The sequence below is a fragment of the Cucurbita pepo genome, chromosome 19 (assembly GCF_057944985.1).
Source record: "Cucurbita pepo subsp. pepo isolate OVF chromosome 19, ASM5794498v1, whole genome shotgun sequence".
Taxonomy (NCBI): domain Eukaryota; kingdom Viridiplantae; phylum Streptophyta; class Magnoliopsida; order Cucurbitales; family Cucurbitaceae; genus Cucurbita; species Cucurbita pepo.
In genome coordinates this window covers 11,709,300-11,732,652 of record NC_141816.1, presented here as the reverse complement: position 1 = coordinate 11,732,652, position 23,353 = coordinate 11,709,300, and the positions used below count along the sequence as shown (strand labels likewise).

At 37.2% G+C, this 23,353-nt stretch overlaps 4 protein-coding genes across 11 annotated transcripts; 2 read left to right on the top strand and 2 right to left on the bottom strand.

The window, feature by feature from the left end:
* Nucleotides 1–373: 373 nt before the first annotated feature.
* Nucleotides 374–7,450, top strand: LOC111781177 (transcription factor MYB102). Of its 6 annotated transcripts, none has more exons than XM_087120298.1 (11): nt 375–493; nt 625–727; nt 1,408–1,467; nt 1,674–1,859; nt 2,097–2,238; nt 2,427–2,529; nt 5,230–5,361; nt 5,637–5,780; nt 6,072–6,247; nt 6,318–6,447; nt 6,537–7,450. In XM_087120298.1, the coding sequence occupies exons 9-11, from the start codon at nt 6,115–6,117 to the stop codon at nt 7,390–7,392; spliced, it is 1,119 nt and encodes a 372-aa protein (XP_086976424.1). In that variant the 5' UTR covers nt 375–493; nt 625–727; nt 1,408–1,467; nt 1,674–1,859; nt 2,097–2,238; nt 2,427–2,529; nt 5,230–5,361; nt 5,637–5,780; nt 6,072–6,114; the 3' UTR covers nt 7,393–7,450. The 6 variants fall into 6 exon arrangements, with proteins under 6 accessions (XP_086976425.1, XP_086976424.1, XP_023517402.2 ...); XM_023661634.2 differs by having other exon boundaries at nt 5,622–5,780; XM_087120299.1 differs by having other exon boundaries at nt 374–493; nt 5,230–5,780; nt 6,089–6,247.
* A 1,774-nt stretch (nt 7,451–9,224) lies between these two features.
* LOC111782203 (uncharacterized) lies at nt 9,225–12,355 on the top strand. 2 transcript variants are annotated; one of them, XM_023663025.2, is made up of 5 exons: nt 9,225–9,394; nt 9,747–11,070; nt 11,199–11,471; nt 11,684–11,839; nt 12,143–12,355. In XM_023663025.2, the coding sequence occupies exons 1-5, from the start codon at nt 9,387–9,389 to the stop codon at nt 12,260–12,262; spliced, it is 1,881 nt and encodes a 626-aa protein (XP_023518793.2). In that variant the 5' UTR covers nt 9,225–9,386; the 3' UTR covers nt 12,263–12,355. The 2 variants fall into 2 exon arrangements, with proteins under 2 accessions (XP_023518793.2, XP_086976419.1); XM_087120293.1 differs by having other exon boundaries at nt 12,052–12,188.
* Nucleotides 12,356–13,130: 775 nt separating this feature from the next.
* On the bottom strand, nt 13,131–18,141 carry LOC111781587 (lysine-specific demethylase JMJ28-like). 2 transcript variants are annotated; one of them, XM_023662270.2, is made up of 12 exons: nt 17,360–18,141; nt 17,112–17,257; nt 16,508–16,613; nt 16,297–16,423; nt 16,130–16,190; nt 15,269–16,001; nt 14,806–15,135; nt 14,227–14,718; nt 14,082–14,154; nt 13,908–13,993; nt 13,447–13,566; nt 13,131–13,361 (listed from the first exon to the last, which is right to left on the bottom strand). In XM_023662270.2, the coding sequence occupies exons 1-12, from the start codon at nt 18,008–18,010 to the stop codon at nt 13,275–13,277; spliced, it is 3,012 nt and encodes a 1,003-aa protein (XP_023518038.2). In that variant the 5' UTR covers nt 18,011–18,141; the 3' UTR covers nt 13,131–13,274. The 2 variants fall into 2 exon arrangements, with proteins under 2 accessions (XP_023518038.2, XP_086976418.1); XM_087120292.1 differs by having other exon boundaries at nt 15,269–15,998.
* Nucleotides 18,142–19,357: 1,216 nt separating this feature from the next.
* Nucleotides 19,358–22,711, bottom strand: LOC111782217 (equilibrative nucleotide transporter 3). The gene is made up of 10 exons (XM_023663043.2): nt 22,422–22,711; nt 21,907–21,960; nt 21,733–21,837; nt 21,456–21,611; nt 21,195–21,338; nt 20,652–20,757; nt 20,382–20,557; nt 20,154–20,302; nt 19,825–20,083; nt 19,358–19,723 (listed from the first exon to the last, which is right to left on the bottom strand). Exons 2-10 carry the CDS (start codon nt 21,949–21,951, stop codon nt 19,613–19,615), a joined length of 1,251 nt encoding a protein of 416 aa, XP_023518811.2. The 5' UTR covers nt 21,952–21,960; nt 22,422–22,711; the 3' UTR covers nt 19,358–19,612.
* Nucleotides 22,712–23,353: the final 642 nt, after the last annotated feature.

Here is a 23,353-nt window from a genome sequence, read left to right as displayed (position 1 = left end):
TAATAAAATTTCAATCAAATGCTGAATTTAATAGCAAGCGTGGAAGACTATACTATTAAAAGTCAACATTATTAGACAAAAGTTCCATTGAAAAACATTATTTAGGGAAGACGAGGTCAATAAGTCCACGTCGTCCACTAAAAGGTTATTTGGCGTTTTTCACAGGAAAAGGGATGGGGTATTCTGGTTTTTCCAACCCACTCGTGGTTCTGGTTGCAGCAGATCGGTTCTTTTATATATTATTGTAATTATTTTTCATTTTTGGGATTAAATTAAAAATTTATGGGATTTTATTTTTGCTCGGTGTATTCGAAATCCAGAGCAACTTAAATGGGCCTAGTTGGGCCTTTTCTTCAGCCCATTGGGAGTCAGCTCAATATCCGGATTCCCGCCATGGCTGTACTTCACTCTGTCTCGTTTCGCCACTGATCGATGGGCTCGGTTATTCTCACTGTATCTCTGCAACTCCACGCAGCCGGTGCTGCAACATAAGGTCTCTTCTCTCCGTCCTTGTGGTTTTGTTTAATTTTTTCTTTTGGAGAATTTTGTGCGGGTGCCTGATGCTTTGCTTAAATTCTTTCTTATTGTGTTGTATTGATCTCCTGTCTGCCATTGACGATGCAGAATACGAAGTATCGGAGAGAGCTTGAAGCAGATGTAGATGTGGTGCAGAGAGCTTGAAGCAGATGTAGATGTGGTGCAGAGAGCTTTTCGTATATTAGCTGACGTAATTGCTCTGTCCTCTTTCTCTTTTTATTTTGTTTTTGTTTTCAGTTTGGGTGCTGTAATGTAATAAGTCGTTGTGAAGTCAGCTATAGATTACAATCTTACATCCTAAATCTTAACAAGACTGTACTACGGTTGTGTGATGATTGATGAATGTAATCACAACGCAAGATTTCTAATATGAGTATTTTTGAGAAGATGCTTAGGATCAATCTATTCAATCTGCTTAATGTTTTAGAGAATATATATTTTGATAATTGGCAGGAATAATCGTCATTCATTTCTATTAACGGAGAAGTCAAGTTCTGCAAATGAACTTGCATTTGACAGGAAGTTGACAGGGGAGCGAATTTTGCATTTGCATTCGGAAGTAAGCCAGCCACATATTGTGTGGGGATTACTAATTGTGTTTGGCTTTAGTGTCTTTGGTTTTCTAATATGAGTGTCGTCATTGCCATTAAAATCTCATATACTATCTTTCGTCAAGAAAATTCTTCACTGCTAATGTGATTTTTGGTTATGAAGATGCTATTTTATTTGAAATGGAAGGATTTGAAGTTTCCCTTTCGTACTATTTCATCCATTTGTGGAGTTATCTAATATGTGCTTTGCATTTTACAGCGTTTTCTAAGCTCTCAATTTAGAGTTACATGTTATTCAATCAAATTAATTCCAATGCAGGTGTTGAATCCAATTGATTGTACACGAGGATTTCTTAGAGGAAATGATGTCCTATATGTGGTATGTCATCTAATCAGGCTGCTTCATTGTACTTATGTTATATTTATGTTGACAAGTAGGAGCTCCCAGAAAATTTATTCTGAATTTGGACACCTCCTGCTCTATTTTCCAACTCTTCGAAAAATTGCAGGTAGGTTTGGCTCTGGTTGAAGGAGAGATTGTATTAGGTGTCATGGGATGTCCTAACTGCGTCGGTGATTTGTCAGGAAACTAAAACACTGAAGATCTTGAACGTGGAGGAGTCTGGTCCAGATTAGGAGCCAAAATGTTTGCTCATGCTGGGTTCGGAACATGGACAAGGAGATCATCAGATATGCAAAGCCCAAGCAAACTTTTCCACAATTGGACTAGATGCTTTGTTGACGAGTACCGTCGCCTTGTGCATGAAGTAGGTACGCTTCTGTATCCCAGTTAGTCAAACGGACGAATTCCTTCCTCTATCAACGGTTGAGGATTGTTGGGAGTGTCTTACCTTGGCTAATTAAGGAGATGATCATGGATTTATAAATAAGGAATATATCTCTATTGATACGAGGCTTTTGGGGAAGTCAAAAGCAAAGCCACGAGAGCTAATGTTCAAAGTGGACAATATCGAAGGTCCGTAGTTCCTAACATCAACCTCATTTCAGGCAACAACTAATGTCGATCAAGTTGGGGATGGTCAAATTCCTTTTCTCTGAACATGCTGTGGAAGATTATTGCTACCCACATAATATATGCGTCCTTTGCCTTTCCTAACAAGATTCTTCTACTATACCGAGAAACTTATATGTAAGATTCCCCTTCACTATTCCTCAAACATGGCTATTGAATGGCATGACTTCATTAATGCGTGGAAACAAATGGGGAAATTCCAAATGCATACGAGTTGCTATTTTTATCAAATTCCTGTTTTTGTTTCCCTGGCAGTTAAATATTCAGTGGGTGGAGTTGAACTAACACAATAACCTTTTGTGTAGTGCTGCTTGTTCAACTTTCTGTAGATGCAGAGTCAAACCGTGAAAATTGTAGATTGACATTTGGAGATCAACCGCGGAAAGGTCCTGGGGGAAGATAATTACGGTAATGTACTGAGCTTATCCTCAATAATGTCAATGGTTGACCAATTAAACCACTATATAATTTCAATCACTTGGATTCAATTATTAGGCTACCTCTGCCTTGGATTTTTATTGCGACATAGGTATGACATTATTGTGCACAAAACGAAGTTACAAACTCTAGCCAAAATGTCAATAGGGCTATAAACTTAGGCTCCAATCTAGTTATTGATTTACCGCTGGAAAACCTTTTCGGTCTACGCCAATCCACTTTCAAGGTTCCTATCCTGTATTATTCAGAAAAAAAAAAAAGAAAGAAGAAAAACTTATCCTGTAAAATCTGGCCGCCCGGACTTGTATATTCCAATGAAGACAATTCTCGCGTCTTAACGTTCCTGCACAAATGGAAGATATTTGGAAATTCCCCCACTATCCATGGGAGTTCAGGCTGTGGCAATTTTTCGTAGTGCCTTTTGTCTCCTGTCCTCTAGATCAAATAATAGACGTGACTAGTTTAGGAGCGGATTAAAATTAAGTTTGTTTTTTCTGTTGGATGAAAGTTACACCTCGACTAATGTAGGAATGATCATGGGTTTATAATCAAAACCCATAATCAAAGAATACTATCTCTATTGGTATGAAGCCTTTTAGAGAAGTCCAAAACAAGGCCATGAGAGTTTATGCTCAAAGTGATAATACCATACAATTATGGAGACTCGTGTTCATCTAACATTTTCAATTTTATCAGATTGAAATGACCCATCCGAAATAAAAGATCCTCCAGGCTTTGGATATCAGTCTAATAATATTTAGAGTGCCCTGAATCTATTAGGTAATTTAAAGAAAGAAACATAGTATGGTGTTGTGGTCCTAATTCTAAACTATGGAATTCTGCTGAGCAAATATGGAGACAAAGAAACACACCCACTCACCCACCCACAACTCAATGTTTGTTGAAAGATTAAAGTTCTGAAGAAACTAACAATCAATCATTTGTTTTTCTTAATCTTCCAATTGTCCAAGAATTGCCCTCCGTTCAACGTAAACACTTCGGCAGTTATTTTGAGAAAGCAATGCCGAAAGAACACCGGAGACAAGTAATAACCTTAAAGTTAAATTAGAAATTTACTTTATGTGATTTGAGAAAAGTTATAATTCTCGTCTTTGTGGAGGTTTTATCAAACCTATAAAGATTAAATTAATAACTTCTAACATTTTAAATTATAGGATTAAATTTTAACCTTCTGTCTAAATTTATAATTTAACCAAAATCTAATTGGCTTGAAGACAATAGCATGACCCATCTTTATTAGCATTCCAAGGATCCCGTTCTTCCTTTTTTGGAAAAATGAATGAGAACTTTTCCGTATCTGGCATGATGGACAAAAGTTTGCTACCACGAGAATAATGGCCCTCTAAAAAACTGATCCCTAGGACTTTGGATTGGGTTCATTTCCTTTTACCGTCGATCACATGGGTGTTCAAGTTAGGTTCTGTGTAATTTGGCCACTATAAATATATACTTTTATTAGTAGACATTAATTTCTATGAAGTCTTTAACAAATATTTAGCCGCTTTAAAGTTCCTATGTTTGATGAAGTGTGAATTCAGTATACTTTATTGAAATTATATCACCAAGTCTTTGGAGTCTAAAAGTTTCTCCAAGCTTGCATGTTCATAAACATAAAGAATCCATTAAATTTTATGAACCTATTAGTTAAACCGTCTTTGTTGGTAACTTTTCAAGCAATGTTCATAAACTTCTTATATGCTTGGTTTCATTTTCTAGTGCATTTGGTTGCAGTATATTTAAAAGTAATTTTTATGTGAAGTAGATATCAATCATTTTTTGAAAAATTAGCTTTGAAGGGTTTTTTAAAAGATGATTTAGAATCGATGTTTTAAATGTGATTTTTATTGGTTACTAAAGTTAAGGCTAATCACACTCTTAAGGGGTTTAAAATAATCATTTTGAATTTGAACTCTTCTATTTTCAAATGTCTTGGCCTGAAAAGAAAAGAAAACGTTCCTGATAAAATGTTGTTGGGTCCCTAACATATTATTTGACCCCCCTGATCTGAGATTAAGATGGGTGAGAGAAATTTGTTGTCTTTTGGCATATATTCACTTTTTCCATGGTAGAAGTGACCATTAGGCATTATAAAAACATCAAATTTAGAAGTAGAATTGGTGGGCAGCTGGCTCCAACCATTGTTCATCTATCTAACTGAAACGTGTCCAAGCTTGGTTGATTATATATGAAGTCGATTGACTTTGCTTAAACCAAATTCTCAAATTAATAATTTTAAAATGTTGTCGTACTTTATTTAGTATTCTATTACTCAAATAATTAGTATTTTAACTGTGCGTTGATTCTGAAGAACAGGATTTCAAGGGATTAGAGTTAACTAGTCATTTATGTTTTCCAAATAGAAAGTTCAAATGGTTAAAATTTTTTAGTAGGATATAAGCTGTTTTCTTTCTATTTCTCTAATTACATTTCTAATCAATCATGTTTATAATTTTATTTTCCTAGAAGGATATATTTGAATTTCATAAGTTCTAACGTTTAACATTGAAATAATATTTTACTTATTTTATGTGCTTCAAATGTTAGTACTAAAATATATCATGAAAAATAATCATATTCACTCTTAAGCTTATGCCTGGATTAATCTCTGTTGTTTTCTATGACATATTTTCATTAATTTATGAAATACAGAGTTGAATGGGAAAAGGATGAGCATGGTTACAGATTTCAAAGAAATAGATGTGAATGGAAAAGCTTCAGCGGAAATACGAGCCTCCTTTCGTGTCGATACTGGACCGACAAACGGCTGCCAAGAAGACACGCGTAAGTTTTTGAAAATCATATGATTGATTAAACTAATGCAATTTATTGTGTAATAATTGGGCATTAAAGGCTACTCCATGGAGCTCCGTACACATATCTTGTGTGAATGCATGCGAAATTCCTCTTTCTTGGACAAAACTACCCTCACAAGTCCTTGCTCCTAAAAGAATACAAACATATCAAAAAGCCCTTTAAGAGTCGACATAAAAAGGATAATCATGTCCTTTTGCTTTATTGTTTCATTTTTTTGGATTCAATAGAAAAATGTTGACTAGTTGGACCAGCCAATGAGAGGAAGCCATGCACGTAGGAAGGAGAAAAAAAAGGCCTGGGAGGGTGGCGCCATGGGATCTATGAAGAAAATGGGCCACGTGGCTTCACCACGTCATTGACAACACAAGACGTTAATCCATAATATGGTATGATTTACTTAATTTTCATCATTAAATGCAATTTAGAAATTAATTTAGTGGCAATTGAAGGTATTTATGGAGGTATTTGCAATCTATTTCAGTAATTTCTACTCAACACGTCAGCATTTTTTAAGCCAAAGTAATAAACAGTGGACGGCACCCAACCCATTTGACTTCCTCCATTCTTCTTCCCTCTCCCTCTCTATTTATACAGCTTCTTCCAATTACTGTCCTTGCATAATATGATTAATCCATTTTTCTTCTCAAATTTCCTTATAACTTAATTCTCATTTACAGTATTTCTTCTTCAAAAGGACCATCAAAATCTGCAAAAAGCACAATGGGAAGAACTCCATGCTGCGAAAAAGATGGTCTCAAGAAAGGCCCATGGACTCCGGAAGAAGATCAGAAACTCATTGATTATATTCAGAAACATGGCTATGGAAATTGGAGAACCCTCCCCAAAAATGCTGGTACTTTCAAAATCTCCCAAAAACTGGATCTTATTTTCATATTCTTAATGTCTGTCGGCCGTGGTTTCAGGTTTACAACGATGTGGAAAGAGCTGTCGTCTTCGATGGACAAATTATCTAAGGCCAGATATCAAGAGAGGAAGATTTTCATTTGAGGAAGAAGAGACGATTATTCAGCTGCATTCCATTTTGGGCAACAAGTAATTGAGTCCCACAAAGCTATGATTATTGTCTCTACACTTTTGTGTGTGTTGGTTTCTTATGTTTGGTTTTTAACTGTTTTTTGAAGGTGGTCTGCAATTGCTGCTCGATTACCAGGAAGAACGGACAATGAAGTAAAGAACTATTGGAATACCCACATTAGAAAAAGACTCCTCCGAATGGGAATCGACCCAGCAACCCACAGTCCAAGGCTTGATCTTCTCGATTTATCTTCAATTTTGGGTTCATCCTTTTACAATCCCAATTCCCAAATGAACAGCTTCTCAAGGTTGATTGGGATTCACAACTCAATTAACCCTGAACTTCTTAGATTGGCCAGCTCTTTCATGTCGTCTAATAATGTCTCTCAATGTCAAAGTCCAAATTTTCTGCTGCAAAACGTTGAAAATCATGAACAATCCCACATGGTCTCTCAGTTACAGTTACTTCCCCATCCCCACCACCAAATTGACCAGTCTGCTGCAACTCTTCCGCCGCTACATGAAGTTTCCGCCTGCTGCAGTCCGTCCACCGCCACTTCTTGCGGCGGTGAAACCCAATATTTGGAGCCCGTTTATTATAACTCCGGCCACCAATTATTATTACCATCGAATTTCTCTGACTCTTACTCGCAATATTGCCCACACCCAAATGAAGATTCCTCAAATAATAATGTGAACGGCTTTAATTATCCGTCTTCAGAGTATGTTCACTTTCCAAGTTTCGATGTTTATGGCTCAATTGAAGAACCCCTTCAACAAATTATGGACCCTTCGCCGGAAACTTCCACTCTGAATTCGAGTCCGACGCCGTTGAATTCAAATTCTACGTATTTCAGTTCTGGCAATGGCAATGGGACTGATCAGGATGAGAGAGAAAGTTATTGCAGCTATAATTTGAAGTTTGAAATCCCCGATTTGTTGGATGTAAATCCCTTCGTGTAACGAAACGCAGCAAATAGCTTATGATATAGAGCAGTTTCCAGAATGATTCCTTGTAAAATTTTCCAAATAATTTTAATTATAAGGCTAAATGTCAATTTAGTCCCAATGTTTTGTTTTATTATTAGACTAAATTTTAAAAAGTTTAAAATATTAGAGATTAGCGTATAATTAATTATGATTATCCATTTTCATAATCATAGGCGCAAATCTTAGCTTCCCCTTTCCCCAGTCTTGCATGTCAAACTATGAATGGCAAGGTTTTATCATTTTTTATAAAGTATGATTAAGAATTAACATGTTTAATATTTAATTAAGCTCTCCCTTTCTTTATTTAGCATCTAAGTTATTTATTAAATCCAAGCAAATCTTCTTAATAGATTGTATGTCATGTTAATCCATTAATTATATCAACACTTTTAATAACTCGAGGGATTACTTTAATAGAAGTGTAAGGATCGTAAATAATTACTTTATAAGGATCATAAATAGTTTTTTAATGACTCGAGGGATTATATTAAAGAAATAATTAGAGGATTCCGGTGTCCTGTTGCCTCCCGACAGCGGGTCTAACCTTCGGGCAAGAGAACCGGAGGAGGCCGCCACAGGGGGTCGTCGGGACAGCTGTCCAGTCCAGCTGGATTGACGAACAGTGTGTTTTAATGATAAGATAAAACGTATTAATATTTTATTAATTTTAGTTTGACACGGTTGAAACACGTGGTAGCTTTTTTTAGGAATGGGGACCATAGAAATTTTAATTTGAAAATTTTAATACATTTAAAAATAAATAAAAGGTTGGAAAGGGTTGCTTTTATTAAAAATAGTGGCAAGGTTTTTGTGTTAGGTTTTGTTTCTTTTTAATCTTGAAGATAAGTATTTATACGAGAATTTTTAGAATTTTAGAATTTCTTGCGTTAAAAGATGAATTTAAATACTTAAAATAATAGAAAAGTTTAAATTCAAAGTTGGACGTGTCCAGTTAAACTATGTAAAGATTGAGATCTCTAGTAATATTAAGCGTGTATATATAAATGGAGTTCATTTTTTACGACATTTGAGCTGACTACTGACCCTAAAGAAAGTTGAAGAGTCCCTCTCTTGTGGCCGCCCAAAGAAAAAATACAACTTCTATGAGTAATTTGAAACGAACAAGTAAAGGGCTTAAAGTGGGTTTGTGTCTCTTGGCGCGCCGCAGTTTTGGCTTTCTTTTTCCAGTCACAAACGACAATGGCCACACCAAACACATTACCGATGGCTAATCAATTAGTGTCGGATTCAGAAGCATAAAACAGGTGGTTATTGCATTTTAATATGAAGGTGTGGGCTAAAAGTTGGCAAAAACAAAGTGTCGGCTTGTGGGGCTTCCATTTAACTTGCCTTTTCATCATTATGAATGAAGAAAATGTGTATTTGAGATGGATGGACGTGCCACATGCTATGTAACAAAATGCTAATTTTTCTAGATTTTTTTCCAATGTTATGGTACTTTGTCTGTACTTAAACATCATTTTGTTTGATTGAACTAGTAGATTGAATGAAAAATCTAAAAATTATTCTACCATTTCAAATATAACCCAAACAAAATTCTTAATTTTTTTTTTTAGATTCTCAGTCATAAATTTCTTCAGATGAGAATTGTGAAAACATGAATGAAAATCTATATTAAATTCTCTCTTAAAACTCCATGGGCTTTCTTCTTCAAGCTTGAAATGGACCGCCTAAAGCCCATGAGAGTAAAACGTAAGTTGGGCCTCATGGATGGCCCAATTAAGGTCGGCAACGACGGTACGGCCCATTTCTCTTTCTTCCTTCACCTCTTGCATCGATTGGGTGAATCAGCTTCCTGAAAAACCCAGGAATTCGAATCGCAGTTTGGTGATGCCCAAAGTTAAGGAGAGTGCCCAAGGTAGAATCCTTCAAGAAAATGCTGGTAGGAATCTTTCACCACCTGCGCATGATTTCTGGATCCATTCCTCATCAGGTTTTCGATCACCATGTCGAGGTCATCAACCTTTTGATCTTATAGTTTAATTTCTTCGTATTTTAATATGTATATTTTCCTCCACGCTCTCATGTTTGTGTATGAGCTTTCTGCACTGAATCCTTTCGACTCTCTTTGGATTTTCGAACCTTCCGAGTTTGTGTAAACGAATCATAAGTTCAGGCATGAACTGATGAATCTTGCAATTCTTGGCATACCGGAGCAGTTAGCATCTCCTTATTTAATTTTTTACTTGTATAATTTATTGTTGATGAATGGGAGGTTAGAGTGTGCAAGTGCTCGAGAAGCACTTTGCGTAGTTATCGATCAAAATTCATTAACCTTGCTGCTAAACAAAGTTTAATGCTAGCAGATATTTGATGCTGGGGAATATAAAGAAGACAGTACGTTCGCTTATTACGAGCCAAAGACTGAGCCATGTAGAAGCAAGGAAGAGCGGGACGATTGTTGCTGCAGGACCTCTCTTTCATACTAAATTGTTCTCTCGCTATGGTTTTTTATCCAGAGGACATACTTCCTTCCCTTTACATTGCACTAGGAGAAGTTTTTACCCCAAAGGTTTTGGTGTCTTCACAGCAAGAAACATTGTTAAGCATCATGCCCAATTTGTTCGGAAAAGGTTTTCCTACAAATTTTCTTCTGATAGCCGTACTTTTCCCCCCATAAACAAAGCTGCTCAAGCCTTTATCTTGGCCATTTCTCGTTCTTACCTGATACTTCCTGGTATATTTGCTTTCACATGTGGTGAGCTAGCACGTGCCCAAAGAACTGTCTCAAACGCAGGCTATTATCCATCTCATGATTCTTTCGTTGTCCATGCACAAGATGGACACGCCTTCGTGGTTTTACTACTGCATTCTACATTAGAAGTTATGATATTGTTACTTAGAGCACTTTATCTGGCAATCTTGTTCACACCTTGCATAATGATGGCACCATTTGTGGATACCTTTGGACATAGCTTCAGGAGTCTCTGGCTTCGGGTTGTTCACCGCTCCCTGGAAAAAGGTGGTCCGGCATTCATTAAGTGGGGTCAGTGGGCAGCAACAAGGCCAGATCTCTTCCCTAGAGACTTATGCGCCGAGTTATCAGAGCTTCAAACTAAGGCCCCTGAGCATAGCTTTGCCTACACGAAAAAAACTATTGAACGGGCATTTGGTAGAAAGCTTAATGATATATTTGAGAAATTTGAAGAGAAACCTGTAGCATCTGGAAGTATTGCGCAAGTATACCGAGCTTATTTGAAATTTAGTTACCCTGGTCAACAAGTAAAGCCAATGTTAGTCGCTATTAAAGTTAGACATCCTGGTGTTGGTGAATCAATTAGGAGAGATTTCGCTATAATTGACTTGGTAGCAAAAATCTCAAAGTTTATTCCTACACTCAGGTGGTTGAGATTGGATGAAAGTGTGCAACAATTTGCGGTTTTTATGATGTCTCAAGTAGACCTTGCAAGGGAAGCTGCTTACTTGAGCCGCTTTATTTATAATTTTAGACAGTGGAAGGATGTTTCATTTCCAAAACCTGTGTATCCTCTCGTACATCCTGCTGTTTTAGTGGAGACTTATGAACAAGGGGAAAGTGTCTCACACTACGTTGATGAGCTTGAAGGAAATGAGAGACTCAAGTCTGCATTGGCACACATTGGGACTCATGCTTTTCTTAAAATGCTTCTGGTAATGCAACCTGTTTTCTTCTGCCGCATTGCTGATCCTCATTCCTCATTTTCTCTGCCATAGCTTCATTGTTTAGCATTGCACTTTTCTGGATTCCATCTAACGTTCGTCTAATGTCGACTTTTCAGGTGGACAACTTTATACATGCAGACATGCATCCTGGAAATATTCTTGTCAGGATGCCTCATGAAAAATCCCCTGGGAAGCGACTCTTCAATAATTCAAAGCCTCATGTTGTTTTCCTTGATGTAGGCATGACTGCTGAACTTTCAGCAAATGATAGAATAAATTTACTAGAATTTTTTAAGGCTGTTGCCCGATGGGATGGCCGCACTGTTGCAGAGTGCACCCTGAGATTATCAAAACAACAAAACTGCCCTGATCCAAAGGCGTTTATTGAGGTAATACTATATGCATCTCAATTCTTTTTGAGCTTCTGGAATAATTGTAGTTAGATCCTAGAATGTAGAGTTAACATTTTGGTTTGTTTGTCACTCCCTAGTGGCGAACAAGCTAATGAACATGAAGACCTATTAATCATAGCTTTTCTTATGAGAAGCCAACCCGTATTTTTTTGTGAGAGTATTTCTGAATTCTTATCTCCTGCTTACAGGAAGTGACAGATGCGTTTGCCTTCTGGGCTACTCCAGAAGCTGATCTAGTTCATCCTGCCGAAACCATTCAGCGCTTACTGGAGAAAGTGAGGCGTTATAGAGTCAACATTGATGGAAATGTCTGCACTGCGATGGTCACGACCTTGGTTCTTGAGGTATGGTCTGACCGCTTTTCCTATGTTCACGAGTTTGTATTTCCAGTTTTCACCATTACATTAGTTTCAGTTTTTCTAAAATGGAGGAAAGATAAAATGCTGGTTTTGAAAGGCACGATGATGATAACCCATCATTTCTGCACTTAAATGATGAATATTCTCATGCACTAACGTCTTATCTTAGTTTTATATTGACGCGATCTCTTTCTCAGGAGAAAAACATCATACTTCCGCTTGAAAGCTTACAGATCATGTTATGATGACTAACCTCCGGATGAAACTTGTTGTATCTCATTTGAATAGGGTTGGCAGAGGAAGCTTGATCCTGAATATAATGTGATGCAAACACTGCAAACGCTGTTACTAAGAGGTGATTGGGCGGAGTCGCTTTCCTACACAATTGAAGGATTGATGGCACCGTAGGAGCATGGGTTTTGGCTCTCTGCTCTAACAAAACATTTTTGACAATGTAGAGACGAAATTATTTACTAATAAAGCCTTTTCCACGTTATTCAAGTTGTCTTATAATGCATAATCAGTTTTCCACTAAGAAGTTTCGATTTTGTAATTTCAAAACTGAGGGAGAAGTGTAATTCTTTTGAGACCATATTGTTTGTACACTTCTCATTGTAAGGTTACATCTTTCTTCACCAGGCAAACAGAAGCAGCAGCAGTGGATGTATTGTTTACTTTCAACTTCTTGACTGTGCCTGTCGTGTTTATTTTTTATTATCCAAATAACAATCTCTTAACTTTCATGTGTCTGTAAAAATGCTACATATATGAATACAAATATTGATAACAAGGATGCTAAACTTATGTAATCCTATTACATATTAATTAAAAATGAAATTGATGGGCTTTCATGATGTTTTAAAATGTAACAGACAACTTCAATTTGTTTGTCGAGACCCATTTTTAGTTTCTGATCGAGGGGATTAACGAAAGCAGAATTAATCTTTGAGCTCAGCTTCTCAAGCTGAGTAGAAGTAGAAGAAACTTGCAAACGCATGAGTCAGCCGGGCTTTGCTATTAAAAAAATATGCTTCATCCCGAAGCATCTTGCAAGCTAGTAAACGAGGCGTCCTGTCTATATTATGGTTATCGATGAACCACATTTTGATCATAACCACATCCAATGAAATGAACACTTCGAAACCCTTGGAAAGTTACTTTGGTATTGTTATATAACTCTTACACTTTAGATGTATTTCAGATTTTTCGAGTAAAAGAGAGCTTTGAAACTGCAATTTTTGCCAACTGAAATGTACTATGTTTTCATCTTCAGAGATTGGAACAACAGAATGGCAGAGATATTGTATAAGCATGTCAAAATAGGTATCAATCAACCAATTCGATACATGAAACCACTGCCAATGGCAGATAAAGAATGCTGAACTGAAAAATTAAGGGAAAAAGGAAAAAAGAACCTTAATCAATGAGGTACTTCTTGCAGTGCATTTGTAAGCTCCCGAACCTTTTTAATTGCTGCATCTATAGTTTCGAGGGCTCTCTTTTTAACCTGCTATCAGAAACAAGTCTTTAACCATGCTTTTATCTACTAAACAATGTACTGTATTTTGAATTAGGACGGTTAAGATTTTAACCTCTAATGTCTTCTCTTTTGCTATGTGGTTTTCGGGAAGCAATCGAACCTCATCGATCAGCTGGATACTTTGGCCAACACTTTCAGGTGACATAAAATCTAATACTACGTGTACGCAAGACTGCAGTTAAGATATAAGATTATATAACGTATCAGCAGAGGATATTCTTCTTTTTACTCGAGAAGAAAACAATGAGAAGCACTTCTATATAATTCAAACACTCCTATAAAAGCATTGGTAAAAATGTTACCTTTCCCCATATTTTTCCCATTAATTAGAATGCCCCTCTTTCTCAAAAGGCATAATTTTTGACAGAAATCCAAAGCTTTCCAAAGTGATAAGCACTCAAAACGTAATCACAGATTCACAGGCTTTAACCAAACAATAACGGTCTAGCTAGAGGCTCTAAAGAAAGGATTAAAGAATATAAAGGAGTTTGTAAAGTTGCATTTTCTTCTGACCTTTCCATTGCGTATCTGGTATGGACATCCAGCAGGAATGATGACAGCTTCTCCAACATTTTGCTCAAAAGTCCATGGTTCGATTTCTAATGGCATAAGAAATTTAATTACTCCATTATTATCTAACAGAGAGACAGCAAGGGAAAAAAAAAAATAAATCAAAACAGTACATACGAAATTCCTCCTTCAGTCTTAATTTGTGGGTTGCATCCAGAAAACAACTCTGGTCTAGAATTGGATGCACAACCTGCATGAGATGCAGTTAGTAATTACTCAATCAGCGTGTGCTAATACGGGACACTAAATGTTCAGTGCTTACATGCTTATGAATGAACTCATCAGAATGCCTTCGTAGGTACTCTGATAGCATTGGAACATCTTGCCTCCGAAAGACATCCCATTGGGCACCACAAGACTTTGAAGTACTGTTTCCATCATTGAGGGCAGAATGTGTCTGTTGTCTTAACGTATTTGGAGCTCCTGGCATCTCATTAGTTCGGGAAGATTTGCATTGAAGCATTAATGGTTCAGGATCCGAGTCGCATGCACCATCAGAGGTCATACTAGGCCGTTTAATACCCTGAGCAAACACTTGCTCAGCGGATGCAGAGAAACAGGGTACTTTTGCAAACCTCTTAATGAAGGGTGTTTCTTCTCCAGCCGTGCAAGATTCTACTTCCTCCACACTTGACTGATTAGTAGAGGTATTGGAAGACTCACTTTGAGCCCTTTGTCTTTGAAGCAAGTTTACAACTTCTGTAAGTTGTTCTGTTGAAACAGGGACGTCTGTACTGTGGGCCAAAATGTTAATCTGCCACACAAATAGTGAATAACAGTCGATCTAATATTTTAATGAAAATTATCACTCCAATGAATGATCGATAAAGAATAAGCATACCACGTCATACGAGTCATAACATAATCTGGAGACAGAGTCAGTCAAAACATGCTCTTGGGAACATCCATAAGCCATATACACACATGGACCCATGTCAGGCTTCCCAGCTCCCTGTGGTAACTTTGTAGCTAGATTCAGAAGACCAGACATTGGGTTCATGTATTCTTGAAGCGGTAGAATTCGCATTATTTCTGCATAGTGAGCTGGAAACTTCTCTTGAAACAAATGGGAAGAAAGGCAACCTTTTAATTTTAACATGTTGTTACAAGTGTTTGTGTGTGTCTTCCCCTTAAGAGAACCCATAAAGTACTGCCTAATGCCAATTTCTACCTGCATGAAGAATTCAAATGTCACAAACAGAGGAACATCAAAACAAGATAGAATCATTTACAAAAACAAATCCTAATACAAAGAGACAAATGGGAATATTGCATTTACAAAGTTTGCTACAGAAAATGCTGACCTCGCACCAGTCCAAGTTATTGGAAGCTTCTGGGAGACTCGTACCATTTTCATATCTCGAAATGATTCTTTCAAGGTAAGTGCGAAACATAACTACTGGATCCCATGTCAGATCAGACGTCTCCAGTACATTACGCACAATTACAGGATGACCTCTAATCCAGTGCCTCTGAAAATGGTCAAGGTCATCAAGACGGATGCGGAAAAGGCTGGGATAATACAAATAGTTATCATTTGAATCCTCCCGGACAGCTACTTTCTGGAACTCTTCAAGTTCATCAACTTTATGGTCCTCACCAAAGCACAAAGTACAGTTTGATGATGAATCAACAGACTCTGGAAAGTCATAGCTGCATACGATTTCTTCTGCGTTCACTTCAAGTTCCTTAGTCCAACTTAGTGGGAAAATACATCTCAATTCAAGAAGACTGTCACTGCAGCTGACACATTCTTTTGATGGACAAGAAAAATGCTGAACAATATTTTGAACTCTCCCTTTATGCAATGATTTGGAAGAAGGAAGCCACGGACTAGGATTTAACTTCTTGTTTTTCAAAAGTTTTGTTTTATCAGACAGAAAGGTTGTCTTTCCATCAAGATACTCTGAAAGAGGCAGGTTATGAACTCCATTGGAATCCTCAAGAAAAATATTATGGCAGCAACTTAAGCAGAGATTATAGGAACAACTTGGGCAACTTCTATAGAGATCCGCAATAACAGTTTTGCAGTTACTACTGTACATCAATTGCAAAAGGAATTGTGAGGAGAATTAAATATTAAAAAGAAATATGTCAAGGACGAATTGTTCCAGCCTATCTTTCAGAAAGAAAAAAAAAAAGCTCCAGCATATGAGGGAACATACCAACAATGTTCAAGACTGCCAAATTCATCCTGCTTGATATCAACTTCAGAAAGTTCTATTCCTGATGCATAAAAGAAATTTAAGGGAACTTGCAGATAAATAACACTGTGTGATTTAAATCAGAACTAATTATTACAAGACCAAAAGTTGATGAATCTCAAAACTACCTTTTACCATGGCCTCTGTTTCTAGCTCAGCGTGCATCTCTATGTTTATTTGTTTGAGTATAGGGAGAAGTACACAAATCAAATAATGGAAACGTAAAATTTTTCCAATGCCGTCTCCCAAAGAATCCTGCAATTGATTTCGCCGATGAGCATCAATATACATCTATGCAAGAACCATGGTATAGACACAAACAAGTCTTTCATATCAGACCTTACATTCTGTGTGCAAAGATTGATACATTGAACAGTCCTTACAGTGGCAAATCCCTCGGCAAACAGGGCATGCCTTTTTAACTTCTTCTTGTGTATCAAAGTATCTGCATTATCATAAACTTGAGATAAAGGATCATCTCATCTTAATAAATGGTAAGATCACAATGTGAAACATGAAGATGGTTTTCATTCCATTAATTCTACCCAGAGTACTGACAGAACTTCTGATGAAAGCTTAGAAGTTTGCGGTAACATTAATGATGTCGAAAAATATCACTTATAGTCTGAATTCCAAGGAAAGTTGTTTATCACAAGTTGACAAGTTTCATAAATTATAACTATGGCATATACAAGCTACTAAAGAGAAGTGTTATCTCCCAGCTTCAAAGGCATGGCTTTCTGGAAGAAATAAATGGGACGATAAGTAAATAGGTTCGAGCGTTAGTTAACTACCTTCGACAAATCTTTATACATTCTAATACTTCAACAATGGCTATACCACATAAAGCCCTAGCATTGTGAACTAAACCAAACAACAGCTGATTAAAAGTTCATGATCATGAATGGAAAAGCACAAGTTGAACAAACTATGTGAGACTTACCGATCTCTGATGCAGTCTATGCAAAAGAACGTTTTTTGACAACTCAAACACTGAATTAAACTCCATGAACTACTTTCTTGACACCAATGGCACCTCTTCCTCCTAGATTTTCTCAAGTTCCCCACATTACGCCCATTTGGTAGAACCTAAGGGGGAAATGCCGAAAACGAAATAGAAGAAACCATTTATATCAACAAATTGAATCACCAATCAAACCACATGAGTCGAACAGAAACGAATATCTTTACCTGCAACTCGCCAACTGGAAGAATATTGACATTCTTGGACCGAAATCGCCGTTGTTGAATCGGCCTTGATTGTGCCCCAACCTTGATTCCGCAAGAAGAACCTTCATTGCCAGATTGAAGAGGGGATGGAGAAGGAGAAATTGCCATAAGTCCATAGGGCAATTGTCTCGTCATTTCCTTATCATTGTTCTCCTCTGACTCAATTCCATTACCTTGATTCTTCAGCCTCTTCCTCGCCTTGTGGACAACCTTTTTCTTTCCTCTCTTCTCCACTTCCCTCCTCAGCACCATCCTTATCAACTCCACCTGCACACTCCCTTTCTTTTTCTTCATTCTAGTGAGCATCCCATCCAATGCCGCTGAAGTCCCCGCCAATTTCTTCCTCTTCATTAGTTTTGCCAGTGTCGCCGCTTTCGGGGCCCTAATTACGAGATTTTCAACGTTTGAATCCGTTTCAATCGATTTCCTGCTGGTCCTTTGAAGTTTGAGAGAATCCGGTACTTTCTCCTTGTACTGGCGATGGCGGCCTTGGAGATGGTGAATTTCACAGAGCTTGAGATTGTCCTTCACTCTCCGTTTGCAACGCCATTGCTTCCCATCAGTCCTCTTGCACCGCAAGTGGTCCGGAAGTCCTTCTTCTTCTTCTTCCATTAGCGCTCCCAAACCAATACAATTTCCCTTACAGGAAACAATCAGATGAAGAAAACCCAGAAAGCTCGGCACCCAAAAAACCCAATCTTTGCTGCAGAAAAAATGCAATAGAAAAGAAGAGGGAGGAGGGAGGAGGGAGGAGGGCGTTAAAATATATTCAACATTTATTGTTATTAGGGGAAAGGAAAGTGGCAAATTCGTAATAACCGGGAAACCCGAAATTCTGATTGGTAACAGATTAGGATCGAATTACTGAAACTAATTGCGATATTCAATTGTAGATTCATGCTTATCTTCTCATAAACTTTGACTAATTCAGATCTTAAAACCATTAGTCTCAACTAAAATTGCCTCAAATGCAATTGTTTTTCTGTCATTTATTTACTTATAATTGTGTTCTTATTCAAAAACAGCTTAAATTTTTACTCTGCTATGCTATAGAGATCATCAAGATTCAAAAAATGCGTATTATATGGCTACTGTTACATTCCCCAAGGTGTTCGCCATGAATTATGATAATGGCTTCCTAGTACACGACAATAAACAAAAATCATATTCAAACAAGCAACTAACCAATTGATTAATTGGAAGGATTGCAGCCAAATTATGATGCTCGGGAAAGCTTGTGTATCTTTCTGTGGTTGAGGTATGCTGCAATCAAAAGTGAGTTAAATATGTGAAAAAGGGGTTGTCATTCACATAGTTGCAGCAGCAAGGACTACTGAGAGACTCCAAAACAACATACTGATATCATATTGTTGCGTGGGTCAATAAACGGATTTGAAGCCCAATAGGCTCATTAAGCGATTGACCCATGTGAATTTTTCTTGGTGTATTCAAAAGGGATCAAAATGGTTGTTAGGAATCACGAACCTTCATGTGATATTGACGTTTTTCTTATTTATAACTCATGATCATCCTCTTAATTAACGAAAGTGATATTTAATAATTTTCAACAATTCTTCTTCCAAATAAAGTACATCATAGAGCTTCCGCTGAAGCCTCCTTCTTTAGAGCTCTCGAACAATCTCCTCTTAATCGAGACTCTATTCCTTTTCTGAAGCCCTCGAACTAAATACATCATTTGTTCAACACTTCAATCACATTTGATTATATCTTCTAAACTTACAATTTTTTTGTTCAACACTTACGATTTTATTGACATGACTAAGTTAAGGGCATGACTTTAGTCATGTTACGAATCACGAACTTCCACAATAGCATGATATTGTCTATTTCGAATATAGACTCTCTGATTTTGCTTTTGATTTCTCAAAATGTCTTATATCAAGGAAGATGTATTATTTCCTTATAAACTTATGATCATTCTCTTAATTAGACAACATAGAACTCAATAATCTCGTTGTGACGTATCATTTAAACTTTAAAAGTTTTGAACTTTTTAGTGAACATATTTTTACACTTGAAATTATCGAACTAAAAAACGTATCTAATCCATATCTTAAAAACTAAATGCGAAGCGAGAAAAGAAAAACAGATTGGCTGGTTTCAGCTTAGCTAATAAACTTGGTGCAACTGCAAGAGGCATATTCATAAGCAGATATCCACACTTTGTTCGTCAAATGATATTGAACTGACGCTTCAAAAGCTACCATTTCCGATGATCCACAGCCAATCAAGGGAAACTCCTGCAAAAATGCCGCCTAATAGGAACAGTACAAGCAAGTTCCCCAACGCATTCTGCTCAGGTGCCTTCAACAAACCAAAATACAAAACAATTTATCAGATTCACCAGAAAGTTAAAAGGTCATGTGAGTATCAATCAAATTAAGTAAGTGTATTAAAGTTCTGACCTTGTAGCCTTTAGGCGCTGCAGTAAAAGCACAGACTGTAAGATGGCCATTGGATAATCCCAAGAAGGAAGTGAGAAAGATCATCCACCCTTGGTCACCATATTTTGCTGTAAAGTAAAACGCCGGGATCAGTAGAAAACGGCACAGAATTGCAATGAAGAGGCCCTTCCTCGACTCCAACTTCAGACAGTTTATGAGCGGAATGTATCTGCCTATTAGATCCCACACATTGTACATTGCTATCAAAACAAGTGGATACCTGAGACATCAGCAGCCACTGTCTATCAGAGAATTCAAGGATAATAAATCTAACGCTCGAGAAAACCTACCATGATCCCAGTTGGTGTTTTCCAGTGTTTTCATACAAGAAGCCGGGAAAGATAGACAATGTAAGAACGTATATCAGAAACACGCCAAAAAGATAATCCATGTTCATCTGAAATAGTTGTTTTTTGCTCAATAGCTCGGTTTTTTCTTCCTGTGAAGATTAAAAACGAGTTTATCAAGGATATTCTTTTGCTACTGCAATTGAAAAAACTTAGGGAACTTCGTCATACTTGTTGGTTTGATTGAATCTGGATGCCTGCAGCAGCAAGGTCAGATGACACGGTTTTGGATCCTTCAGAAGCGGCCTTTTTACGGTAGTACTTCACTAGTGGAACTTTAGGGAAGACTACAGCATAGAGAACAACACAAAGGAACTCGAAAGCAGCAGATATCGCTAAGAATAGAACTGCATAAACCAGTAAAGAAGTCAGTTACACTTTGAGCTGCCAAGAACAGGCTACATAAGAAGAATGATGAGTGGTTGAATAGAATTGACATACTAGTTCCTTTACGAAGACCGTTATGAAAATCCTCAAAAGCAGCCTTTGTGATTAACCTCAACCCAGAGGTTAGACCTCCAGAGGCAGCCAATCCAGCCATAAAAGACTGCACTCATAAAACAACTTGTAAAATAATTTGTAACAAGTCCACCGTTAGCAGATATTGTCCGCTTTGACCCATTATATATCGCTGTCAGTCTCACGATTTTAAAATGCATCTACTAGAAGAGGTTTCCACACCCTTATAAAGAATGTTTCGTTCCCCTCTCAAACTGATGTGGGATCTCACAATCCACTCTCGTTTGAGGTCCAATGTGCTCGCTGGCACACCGTCCGATGTCTGGCTATGATACCATTTGTAACCGTCCAAGCTTACCGCTAACAAATATTATTCGCTTTGGCCTGTTACATATAGCTGTCAGCCTCACGATTTTAAAATTCGTCTGCTAAGAAGAGGTTTACGTATCCTTGTAGCGAATGCTTCGTTCCTCTCTCTAATGGATATGAGATCTCATACACAGTAAGTAGGTAGAAAATCCAAACCTGGATGAATTCGGGACACATCAAAGCAAGATCTCCAACCATACCACCTTGCACGAAAGCATCAGCAACTCCGAATGAACCAACAATGGCACACAAAGCGATAAATGGTCCAATCCCTCCTTTTCCAGATGTGACCAAATCCAACTATTGCAGAAGAAAACAACATTAATGGTCGTTCTTACTGAATAAGAAAGAGAGATCTTTTAACTTATATGCACCAATCAGAGCATCTCAATTTTGAAAGCAGCGGCTATTACTCACAACAATAAGCAACACACTACTTATGAAGAAGAGAGAGTATCCACGTATGTTCCTCCATCGGGTATCAATTTTTGCTTCATAATATGCAAGGATTGCAATTGTTCCAACAGCAAATGGTTGATACACGAGGGTGAGTACTCTTGAAGGATGATAATGCTTCAAAGTTACAAACAAGTATAAGACTTATAATTCTTCAACTGAAATAAACTTTAAATAACACCGCTCACAGATATGGGCTGTGTCAGTTAATAGTCCATGTTTATTTCAATACTCTTACCGGAAACAATTGATAATAGTAATCTGATATAGTTAGCATACTGTTCCAACAAACAAGCGAACCCAAACCGAGAACCCAGCACACTGCCAGAGCTGTGTACTTCCCCTGCTCAGAAAATTCAAATAAAAATCAAACAATAAAGAACAGTTTTAAAAAAAAGAGATGAGCACAAACCTCAGTCCTCGCTGGAGCCCCAGATTCATCATTGGCATCAGTCATGATAGATCCCTATCTCCAAACAATAAAGAACAGCTCAAAGAAAAAGGAAAAACTGGAATGGGATTGATGTTCTTATATGCAAAGTATCATTCAGAAGGAAAGAGCAATAAATACACAGATTTGACCACAGGAAAGATGAGCTGTAAGAGAATCCAGCAGAAAATTCAAGGAATCCCGTAATTAGCAGCTTTGTCAACTCAAACCAAAAACGGTTTATCACAAACGCTAGATTCAAAGAAATAGCAGAAAAATCAATTGGTAGGTGGCTACTTTGATTTCGTTCATATCTAAATTCTGAAGATAATCTTGTGTTTGAATGCAGAAAAAGAAAGTACAAAGACAAGAGAGATTCTACAATGTGGAAGAAGATTCAAAACAAAAACTGAAATGATTAAAATACAAGAAATGTAATGAAAGCGAATAAAGTAATAAGAAACGTGAGAAATAAATGCGTAAACAGAGTGAAAAACCTGGAGAGTGGACACGCAGCTTGGTGGCGAAAGAATTCAAACACTTCCAAATCCGAATACGAGAAAGAAGAGAGTGTAATTCGATTTAAAAAGTTGAGAAAATGAGAGGGAAGAACAATAGTTTAATCGGTTTGACGCAGAATATATGAACTCCCAAAGATTGTAGCGACGGATTTTGACATGTACCAATGGAGAAAGGTTTCAGCGAAGAGTAGACTCACAACTTTTGACTCCACAAGACGCACGCAATTCTTTGTTGACGATTCGTCGGGCGCATACCCCGATGGTCTATAAATGTGAAAGTGGTTCGAAATTTAAAAGATTTAGTAGCGTTGGATTAAATGGGCTTCATTGGGCCTGAGTTTTTGTTTGGGTTATAAACAGAAAAAGTGACAAATATTGAAGATTCGGAAGCCAGAAACAGTGCAAATACTAACTTACACACAACGTCCTTTTCCATTTCCAATTATAAAACGCTCAACTTGCATTGCTTTTGTTTTTAATGGGGACGAAATTAATTATTTCTAAATTCACCATCATCAAATTTTTCTAATGTTAGGATGATAGCGATGTTTGGTTAGGTTAGTTGGAGTTGGGCATTAAGCTAATTAATCAAATTTAATAATTATCCACTAAATACAAAAGAATAATGATGAGGGTAGATTTGACTTTTGGGCTTGGATTAAAATAGATTAATATCCAACAGCTTTTTATTAGCGAAATTTAATAGAAAAGGAAAAGAAAAAAAAAAAAATACTATTGTTTGTTCAATAATTCGGATAAGAAGATTTTGTTGAAATCGAGTGGTGGCCGAAACGAATCGTTTAAAGGGATTAAATTCCACGTTTATATTTGTAGGAGTAGCTCGTGGAAGTATGATAAAATGGTGGTGGGGCCCAGAGACAGATCAGAAAGACAAGAGGATGTGATTG

Coding starts and splice junctions, on each gene's coding strand:
- LOC111781177 (XM_087120299.1), top strand. CDS start 6,115: ATGGGAAGAACTCCATGCTGCGAAAAAGATGGTCTCAAGAAAGGCCCA. Junction 6,248..6,317: donor AACCCTCCCCAAAAATGCTG/GTACTTTCAAAA, acceptor CCGTGGTTTCAG/GTTTACAACGATGTGGAAAG. Junction 6,448..6,536: donor CATTCCATTTTGGGCAACAA/GTAATTGAGTCC, acceptor TGTTTTTTGAAG/GTGGTCTGCAATTGCTGCTC.
- LOC111782203 (XM_023663025.2), top strand. Junction 11,071..11,198: donor CTTTTCTTAAAATGCTTCTG/GTAATGCAACCT, acceptor TCGACTTTTCAG/GTGGACAACTTTATACATGC. Junction 11,472..11,683: donor ATCCAAAGGCGTTTATTGAG/GTAATACTATAT, acceptor TCCTGCTTACAG/GAAGTGACAGATGCGTTTGC.
- LOC111781587 (XM_023662270.2), bottom strand. CDS start 18,010: ATGGAAGAAGAAGAAGAAGGACTTCCGGACCACTTGCGGTGCAAGAGG. Junction 13,994..14,081: donor AAGACTGAAGGAGGAATTTC/GTATGTACTGTT, acceptor TTATGCCATTAG/AAATCGAACCATGGACTTTT. Junction 13,567..13,907: donor ACCAGATACGCAATGGAAAG/GTCAGAAGAAAA, acceptor TCTTAACTGCAG/TCTTGCGTACACGTAGTATT.
- LOC111782217 (XM_023663043.2), bottom strand. CDS start 21,951: ATGACTGATGCCAATGATGAATCTGGGGCTCCAGCGAGGACTGAG. Junction 20,758..21,194: donor TGTGTCCCGAATTCATCCAG/GTTTGGATTTTC, acceptor TTATGAGTGCAG/TCTTTTATGGCTGGATTGGC. Junction 20,558..20,651: donor CGGTCTTCGTAAAGGAACTA/GTATGTCAATTC, acceptor TGGTTTATGCAG/TTCTATTCTTAGCGATATCT.